This window comes from Salmo trutta, chromosome 5 (assembly GCF_901001165.1).
Source record: "Salmo trutta chromosome 5, fSalTru1.1, whole genome shotgun sequence".
In the NCBI taxonomy this organism is placed as follows: domain Eukaryota; kingdom Metazoa; phylum Chordata; class Actinopteri; order Salmoniformes; family Salmonidae; genus Salmo; species Salmo trutta.
Window position 1 is genome coordinate 45235420 of NC_042961.1, and position 10420 is coordinate 45245839.

General features: G+C 40.8%; 1 protein-coding gene across 42 annotated transcripts in view; it reads right to left on the reverse strand.

The window, feature by feature from the left end:
- Positions 1 to 10420, reverse strand: part of LOC115194257 (receptor-type tyrosine-protein phosphatase delta) — a 393126-nt gene that overhangs the window by 21168 nt on the left and 361538 nt on the right. For all 42 annotated transcript variants that reach the window (XM_029753824.1, XM_029753815.1, XM_029753802.1 and 39 more), the window contains 2 exons: positions 6109 to 6232; positions 3127 to 3302 (listed from right to left, as the gene is read on the reverse strand). In XM_029753824.1, the coding sequence (XP_029609684.1) occupies positions 3127 to 3302; positions 6109 to 6232 (300 nt within the window). The remainder of the gene's footprint in view (positions 1 to 3126; positions 3303 to 6108; positions 6233 to 10420) is intronic.

Below are 10420 nucleotides of genomic sequence, written 5' to 3' on the forward strand. Positions count from 1 at the left end.
ATTAAACTCTGTAACTGTTTTAAAGTCCCCATTGGCCTCATGGTGAAATCCCTGAGTGGTTTCCTTCCTCTCCAGCAACTGAATTAGGAAGGATACCTGTATCTTTGTAGTGATTGGGTGTATTGATACACCATACAAAGTGTAATTAATAACTTCACCATGTTCAAAGGGATATTCAATGTCTGCTTTTTTATCATCCAAAAGGTTCCCTTCTTTGTCGAAGCATTCAAGAACCTCCTCGGTCTTTGTGGTTGAATCTGTTCTTGAAATTCACTACACGACTGAGGGACTTTACAGATAATTGTATGTGTGGGGTACAGAGATGAGGTCATTCAAAAATCATGATAAACACTATTATTGCACACAGAGTGAGTCCATGCAACTTATTATGTGACTTGATAAGCACATTTTTACTCCTGAACTTGTTTAGACTTGCCATAATAAAGGGGTTCAGTTAAAAAAATAAATGTTAATAAAAATATTGAAAAACATATTTCTACTTTGACATTATGGGGTTTTGTATGTAGGGCAGTGACAAAATCCATCCATTTTAAATTCAGGCTGTAACACAACAAAATGTGTAAAACGTAAAGGGGAGTGAATACTTTTTGAAGGCACTGTAGGCTAGCGAAGAGTGAAATTAATCCATTCACAACATCTGTTCAGACAGTTCTTCCAGGTAATACAGTAAAATCGTAAGGTGGAATACATGGAATTGTTCTCCTCTTGAGAGACAAGAAACAAGTAAGAGAAACAAGTAATGAATGATCTTTAGAGGCGGAATTGTGTGAAAGTAGTGAACTTGCAACTTGTGGAGACCATGCAGTATTTATTTCTTTGTGATTTCAAACATACATAAGAGACCTTGCAGTGCCAGACACAAAGTGTTTGTCTTTTAAATTTGAAAGAGTGAAAGGTGCTGTGTGCTTGGTTCTTGTACCGAATGACTGACATTTTACAACTAGCATTAACATTTTACCAGCAGCTGGCTATCCTAGTGACCATGCAACTAATTGCAATAACGGTATAGCAGCACTAATACTAAAAAGAAGAAAAGGGAAACTCATGTTGTGGCAAATAAGTGAGTGAGTGACATCCATTGAAAACAGAATGCAAGATGTCTTGCCTTAGAGAAGAAATATGAGGGCATCTGAAGGAACATGACAAAACACACATAGAAATATGAACACAGAATGAAAGGAGGAATGGGGAGTTCTAGGAAAATGTTAACCTGTCTGGGCTAGGGGGCAGTATTGACAATTTTGGAAAAATATGTTCCCATTTTTAACTGCCTCCTACACCAACTCAGAAGCTAGAATATGCATATTATTGTTCAGGTTTGGATAGAAAACACTCTGAATTTTCTAAAACTGTTTGAATGGTGTCTGTGAGTATAACAGAACTCCTATGGCAGGCAAAAACCTGACAAGGTTTCAAGCAGGAAGTACCCTGTCTGACAAGGAGTCGTGCGTCTTGCATCTTTTTATTGAAAAGTAAGGATCTTAGCTGTAACGTGACAATTCCCAGGGCTCCAATAGGCTCTCAGAGCCCGCGAAATAACTGAAGGTTTACGAGGGAGCCTCAGGTTGAAACAGATTATCGCCTTTTGTAAGTGGCTGCTCCGAGGACCTTTGAATGATGCGCGTGCATGAGTCGCTTCTGAGGAGAAATTTTATTCGGCTGTTTAGGCTCAATGCATACTCCCGGTCGGAATATTATCACTTCTCTACGACATAAATGGCATAAAAATTGGTTTTAAACAGCGGTTGACATGCTTCGAAGTACGGTAATGGAATATTTAGACATTTTTGACACGCCAATGCGCCATGCGCGAAACCGGGAAGAAGCATTCTAGAACTCACGAACAAAACGTCGCTGTTTGGATATAACGATGGATTATTTGGGACCAAACCAACATTTGTTATTGAAGTAGAAGTCCTGGCAGTGTATTCTGATGAAGAACAAGCAAGGTAAGAACATTTTTCTTATAGGAAATGTGATTTTGGTGGATGCTGACCTGGGTGGGTATCTAAATAGCTAGCCCTGTAATGCCGGGCTATGTACTTAGATTATTGCAAAATGTGCTTCATCCGAAAAGCTATTTTAAAATCGGACATATCGAGTGCATAGAGGAGTAATGTATCTATAATTCTTAAAATAATTGTTATGCTTTTTGTGAACGTTTATCGTGAGTAATTTAGCAAACTGTTAGTAAATTCAACGGAAGTTTGCCGGGGGTTATGCGTTTTCTGAACGTCACATGCTAATGCAAAAAGCTGTTTTTTGATATAAATATGAACTTGATTGAACAGACATGCATGTATTGTATAACACAATGTCCTAGGTGTGTCATCTGATGAAGATCATCAAAGGTTAGTGCTGCATTTAGCTGTGGTTTGGGTTTATGTGACATGATATGCTAGCTTGAAAAATGGCTGTCTGATTTTTTCTGGCTGGGCACTCTGCTGACATAATCTAATGTTTTGCTTTCGTTGTAAAGCCTTTTTGAAATCGGACAGTGGGGTTAGATTAACGAGATTCTTGTCTTTAAATAGCTGTAAAATAGTCATATGTTTGAGAAATTGAAGTAATAGTATTTCTAACGATTCAAAAATCGCGCCACTGGAATTTCAGTAGCTGTTACGTAGGTGGGACGAAATCGTCCCACATACCCCAGACAGGTTAAATGTTGTATTTGCATCACAGAAGCAAATGGATAGCCATGATGTGTCATGGGTTAGGCTATGATGTTGCTGTTTCAATGAAGCTTGGAAGTAAACAATGGAAAATAGGTGAATTGAATTACACCTAATTTGGAATCTGAAATTATATTGCAGTATGTTTGCTTTACAGACCACATACACTGATATCAAAATGTGGACGACTGAGGTAGAATATATAACGAAGACATAATTACATTTAGACATTTTCTACTTTACAAATCCAATGATATGACACTTCTGCCATATATTTAAATGTACATTTGTAGAATGACTCCATTTTGTTTCGGCGACTATGGCTAATGTCAGGGTAGGATAAAATGGACCTGTGTAACAGACCTAGACCTGTGCATGACAATCAAATGAATAATGAATCCCATAGGGCTGATTCCAGATCTGTGCTTACCCTGGACCTCTCTTCCAGCTTGGTCATCATGACGATGTTGGCACTCCGCTGTTCCCAGATCATCCTCCAGAAGTCACCAAACGTCTCGGGCAGCGAGCCCTGCGTGGCGATGTATGCATTCTGCTTCCTATAGCCGTCGATGTAGTTGGAATTGATGTAATCACTTCCAGGGATACCTAGGAAAGATGAGGGAAAGTGATTAGAAAGGATGGTGTCTGGTTGGGGGGGTGGGGGAGTGGTGTGTGTATGGGGAGTGATTCACTTTGGTTGTACGACAGACGGGGGAAAAACGATGAGCGACACAACAGTGGCTTTGGCTTTGATTGGGATCAATAGCGTTAGTCCATCCACTAGACTAGCAGGTACTGTGAAAAGTGAAGTCCCACTCTGCTAGTGCTTAGAGGTTCAGACCCCTGCTACTCAATACCTTGAGTTGTTTTGACATTGAACAACACTTAATCCTGACTGAGTTCTTTCTGACTAAAAGGGCACAAATCCAGAGTTAGTTTACTCAGCCAGGAACTACCCAGGCATACAGTCTAAGTGTACTGTGTTTTTCATTTAGGCTTTGCCATTGTGTGCCTTTTGTGTCATCCATCCACACAAAATGGCTGCCTACAAGTTGAATCACTGTGTCAATTGTTATCATACTCTTGAATGTAACTTTGATGACTCCAAAAATAGCATTTCCGCTATCTACAGTGAAACTTCAAGGCGGAGATAAAGTTTAGCTTTGAAAAAAACCTCCGCCCCACCTCACCCCTCAACCTCACAGAGAAAAACAAAACAACGAAACCAGGCGAAACTGTTTTTCTTCCACAACCTCCACCTACTCTCCTTCTCTCACCGGTTGCTAAATGAAAGCAGTTGTTTTTTTTCCCAATCCGGGGAGAGGCGAAGACGGAGCTGACAGCTAGTCAATGCTTCAGGACTGGCAGTTGGGGGCCCAGCGCACACATGGTCTACCAAGATAAGTCTCATCTGCATGGATGCCACGTTTGCATAGCCAGCCGCCCGTGCTCCAACTCTCCCCCCTTTCATCCACCCCTCCCTTTTTCTCCCAGGTAACTTATTCAGTGCAAAAAAAAAAAAAAAAAGACTAAAAAAGAAAATGTGAGCTCATTCAAAACCCGACATTTCTTACCCGTCTTTTTTCTCCCTCCCTTCCTTTTCCCTGCTAAACCTTTTCATGCAGCCGTTGCCTGGCTGTATATTTCCATAATGGACAAGGGATAAAGACAATTAAGCCCCCAGCTTTCAAAATGAAAGGGACGTGTAAGGAAAAAGACACATTATTATGGTTTAATGAAAACAAGACAGTGTCTGGAAGCATATTCGGTTTCTCTGCAGATGGCCGGAGTGTCACTCAGAATTTGTGCGAAACGCAGCCATCTGCTTGCAAAACTAATACCATTATCAGAAAAGAAACACAACTAATAACATGCAGATATCAAACTTACTGGCAAACAATCAAAGAATCACCTACATATTTGGCAATGTGTCCTAAAATAGGCTAAAAGTGGTGTGTGTGGTTGGAATTTGAATGGTTATCCATTTTACGAGGCATAATCCACACTGAAGTAACTTTTGGTAAAAGCCCTCTTTTAGAGTTCTATGCTGGCCTGTTCCCTCAGGAAAGAGGCCATGAGTCTGCTTCTCTCTGCTAATACATCATCGACCTGCTATCACAATTTATGACGGTATCATAACTTTCCAACAATTGGAGAATAACCAGTATACCTGGACATTAAAAGCTCCTCGATCAAGCACAGAAAACCGTAATTAGGTTATGTTGTGATTTCTCCATTTTAGCTGCACTGACCTTTTGAGAAACAGCTGGCCAGTGACTCAAGTTGGTCCACTTTGAACTGCGTCTCAAATGAGTTACAAATAAAGTCCAGGGACAGCTTTGGATCAGAGCATAGTGGAAAACTGACTATACAGATGTTAGCTTACATAACGTGCATTCATCTGGTGAGGAATGTTACAATGAAAAGAGACAAATTTTGATGAATCATTCGGAGTTCAAAGTGGGGAGGGGGGGGGACACGTAGGTTGGCCAACTAAAGACCTGTGGCAGTGTAAAAAGGAATAAATCAAGTGGTATTCATGTCTGGCTTACGGAACACAACTATAACAACACGCTGTGGACACGATTAATGACTATGAGTCAATAGATGATGCTGAACGTGTTGTGTCAGTTACAATCATCTGACATGACTGTTTATGACATCTGTTATAACACTATCATGACTTTGTTATGTGGGCCTATAACGACAGAGGGTTCAAGTTAAGTATCACCCAATTCCCCTCTATGCAGTCAATGCTAATAGCCTACCACACACTTCAGGGGATTCTAAAAGCACCCGAGGAAAACGTCCTCCATCCCAATCCCGACAGTCAGTCGCTCGGTTGGTGAGCAACTTATACAGACATGTCCCTTACGCCAAAATAACTTAATCTAAGAAGTCCTGGTTGCCAAAGGCTTTGTTTGGAGCTCCAGGGGGAAGTCCCACAAGCCTGTCTGGCAGAGTAGCGGTTTCCTCCCTCGCGAAGGCTTCGATGTTGCCGCACAGATGTGTGTTTATGGCTAGTTAATGGGGTCCATCAACACTCTCAGCTGCATGAGCTTTCTGGGAGACTGCAAAGGGACTCTGAACGTCTTTATTTATCAGTTTTCTTCCCATTAGCATCAATTTACTGGCCCGGAAGAGCCAGTGTGTTTATGTTCTTTTTTAAAAATGTTTTCTCTCTATGGGAAATATTCAATGGAATTGGTTAATTAGTATGTACTGTATGTATGTATATGTGTGTGTGTGTGTGCGTAACAAATAATCGTTACCCCAAATTCCATGACCGTCATAGCCCTAGATACCATAGCTCAGTGTATGCTAGTACTCCTAGGGCACAGAAGACACTGGTACTCTATAGAAGTAGACAGTCACATGACAGACAATTCAAGGCAAGGGGAGAGCTGCTTACCGTCAATAGCCGATAGCAGGACTCTGGAGTGGTCATATGCTATCACGTTAGCATATCTGTTCTTTGGTTTGTTGACTTCCAGGTTGGAGTGTTCCCACGTGAACTGCTGCCCGGGATCGATGGACTGCAAGTAGAGAGAGATTATATTCATTACTTTCCTTCATCACTTACAGTAGTATATTTTGCTCAATACCACCATTTAGCTCCATTTCCCAGACAAGGACTATGGATTCAAACTAGGATCAATAAAAGCAAAAAAGCTATTTTGAAGCACTGTGTAGATTCCTTTAGACACATTTAAAGGGATAGTTTACACAAATTACAAAAGTACATATCAGTTCAGATCCTCAAAAAGTTTGACAGCTGCACCATTGACCGCTTGATATGGCAACTGCTTGGCATCTGACCACAAGGCACTGAAGAGGGTTTACGTACGGCCCAGTACATCACTGGGAAAAAACTCCCTGACATCAGGGACCTCTATAAAGGCGGTGTCAGAGGAAGGCCCTAAAAGATGTCAAAGATTCAAGCCACCCAAGTCGTCATAGACTCTTCTCTCTGCTACCGCACAGCAAGCGGTACCGATGCACCAAGTCTGGAATCAACAGGACCCTGAACAGCTTCTACCCCCAAGCCATAAGACTGCTGAATAGTTCGTCCTGGTAGCTATTGGGAAACTATTTAACTAATAGCTACCCGGACTACCTACGTTGACCCTTTTCACACTAAGTCTTTTGACTCATCACATATGCTGCTGTTACTCTTTATTATCTTTAATTTTTTTTTATTTAACCTTTATTTAACTGGGCAAGTCAGTTAAGAACAAATTGTTACTTACAATGACAGCCTACCCCGGCAAAACCCAGATGACGCCGGGCCATTTGAGACGCCCTATGGGACTCCCAATCACGGCCAGATGTGATACAGCCTGGATTCGAACCAGGGACTGTAGTGACGCCTCTTGCACTGAGATTATATTTTCAAATCTACCTCAATTACCTCGTACCCCTGCACATTGACTCGGTACTGGTACACTGTGTATATAGCCAAGTTATCGTTACTCATTGTGAATTTATTCCTTGTGTTATTATTTTTATATTTTGTCTCTCTGCTTTGTTGGGAAGGGCCCGTAATGTTTGTCTACACATGTTGTTTAGAAAGCATTTCACAAATACAATTTGATTTACTTGCCCTGTAAGCAGTCTATGGACAAGGTATGACAACAATCCATGCTTTGGTTTTGTTAACCTGGCCACTGTCTCCAAATTCTAATGTTTTAGCATTTGTGGAACAAAGCCAATGCAAGTCAATATCCCCAATATATGTCATTTTGTAATTTGGGGGAACTATCCCTTTAAGCTTGACAGTATTTAAACTCTTTAGGAATCTCAGTTTGAAACTCTAGGCCTGCGCTCATCTGCCTTAACAACTATTTTCCAACTCCTCCTGGGTTATTTTGACATGTAGCATAACAGACATTTTGTGTAAGTGACAAGCGCTGTTAAATTTAGCTGTCCCAAGGCTGATTGGCGCATTCTGTCGGCATCATTCCATCAGTTTCCAATAATATGCTCACATGCATGTACAGTACACTGGTCAGTCTGGTTATGAAATGGAGAAGAGGGACACGACCATTTGACACATCCATTTTCCGACCCATAAATATACTGTACATTTCTCTCAACCTCCAGCACCAGGGTCAGCGCACTTTCAAATGTAGTTTTTTTGCCATCATTGTAAGCCTGCCACACACACACTATACGATACATTTATTAAACATAAGAATGAGTGTGAGTTTCTGTCACAACCCGGCTCGTGGGAAGTGACAGAGCTCTTATAGGACCAGGGTACAAATAATAAGATAATAATAATCAATAATTTTGCTCTTTATTTAGCCATCTTACATATAAAACCTTATTTGTTCATCAAAAAATTGTGAATAACTCACCACAGGTTAATTAGAAGGGTGTGCTTGAAAGGATGCACATAACTCTGCAATGTTGGGTTGTATTGGAGAGAATCTCAGTCTTAAATAATTTTCCACACAGTCTGTGCCTGTATTTAGTTTTCATGCTAGTGAGGGCCGAGAATCCACTCTCACATAGGTACGTGGTTGCAAAGGGCATTGGTGTCTTAACAGCGCGATTTGCCAAGGCAAGAAACTCTGAGCGCAGCCCTATCCAGATATCTGGCAGTGGCTTCTGATTAAATTACATTTCCACAGAATCGCTTGTTGAAATTTCTGTGAGGCTCTCTTGTTCAGATATCGATAAGTGGACTGGAGGCAGGGCATGAAAGGGATAACGAATTCAGTTGTTTGTGTTGTCCATTTCGGGAAAGTACCTGGGTAATTGTGCACCAAGCTCACTCAGGTGCTTCTCTATATCACATTTTACATTGTCCATAAGCTTGAGTTCATTTGCGCACAAAATAAATTATACAATGATGGAAAGACCTGTGTGTTGTCCTTGTTAATGAATACAGAAAAGAGCTCCTACTTCTTAATCATAGCCTCAATTTTGTCCCGCACATTGAATATAGTTGCGGAGAGTCCCTGTAATCCTAGATTCAGATCATTCAGGTGAGAAAAAACATCACCCAGACAGGCCAATCATGTGAGAAACTCGTCATCATGCAAGCGGTCAGACAAGTGAAAATTATGGTCAGTAAAGAAAACTTTAAGCTCGTCTCTCAATTTAAAAAAACGTGTCAATACTTTGCCTCTTGATAACCAGTGCACTTCTGTATGTTGTAAAAGTGTTACATGGTCGCTGCCTATATCATTGCATAATGCAGAAAATACACAAGAGTTTATGGGTCTTGCTTTAAGAAAGTTAACCATTTTCACTGTAGTGTCCAAAACGTCTTTAAAGCGGTCAGGCATTCCCTTGGCAGCAAGAGCCTCTCGGTGGATGCTGCAGTGTACCCAAGTAGTGTCAGGAGAAACTCCTTGCATGCGCATTACCACTCTACTATGTCTCCCTGCATTGGCTTTTGCGCATCCAGATACCAACATATCTTGACCACCAAAGTCCACCAAAATCCATGTGATGTCACAAAGCTGTCCAGTACTTTAAAAATATCCTCTCATGTTGTCCTGGTTTCCAGTGGTTTGCAGAAGAGGATGTCTTCCTTAATTGACTCCCATTAACGTAACGGACATATACCAGGAGCTGTGCCAGGCCCGCCACGTCTGTTGACTCATCCAGCTGTAACGCATATAATTCACTGGCTTGTATGCGAAGCAGTAATTGTTTCAAAACATCTCCTGCCATGTTACTGATGCATCGTAAAACAGTGTTGTTTGATGAAGATATTGTCTGTATAGTTTTTTTGGCCTTTTCCCCCAGCATTGTCCCAGCCATATCCGGGTAGCAGGAAGTATTAAGTCCGCCACAATAGTATGGGGCTTGCCTGTCCTAGCCACTCGGTAGCTCACCATATAAAGACACTTCTAGCCCCTTCTAATTAATGGTATCTGTTGCTTTTATACATGTCTTACCACTCGAAAGTAATCTTTATTCTCGCTCAAAAAACTCCTGTGGCTTATTTTTCTAATTGTCATGTTTCTTTTACAAATGTCAGTGCAAGAGTGAAGGTTTCCCGCGAGAAAGTAACGGTTAATGTGATTGGATGTTAATTATTTGACTAGGCTACCTGTATTTGACATTGTGTTGTTATTTCGCTGAACACTAGATGGTTTAATTTTAATTTTGGCAGTGAAATGAGGCTACTCAGGCGAGAAAAAAAACACACCCAAATGTATAGCCCTGTTGGAAAATATAAATGTAATCTTTGAAAATGTGAAGAAATGTCAAATATATATATATACACTACTGTTCAAAAGTTTGGGGTCATTTAGAAACATCCTTGTTTTTGAAAGAAAAGCTAATTTATTGTCCATTAAAATAATATCAAATTGATCAGAAATACAGTGTAGACATTGTTAATGTTGTAAATTACTATTGTAGCTGTAAACGACTGATTTTTAATGGAATATCCAAATAGGCGTACAGAGGCTCATTATTCTCAACCATCACTCCTGTGTTCCAGTGGCACATTGTGTTAGCTTCCCCCAGCATTGAAGAAACAGACGCCTCACAAGTCCTCAACTGGTAGCTTCATTAAATAGTACATGGAAAACACCAGTCTCAACGTCATCAGTGAAGAGGTGACTCCGGGATGCTGGCCTTCTAGGCAGAGTTGCAAAGAAAAAGCCAAATCTCAGACTGGCCAATAAAAATAAAAGATTAAGATGGGCAAAAGAACACAGACACTGGACAGAGGAACTCTACCTAGAAGGCCAACATCC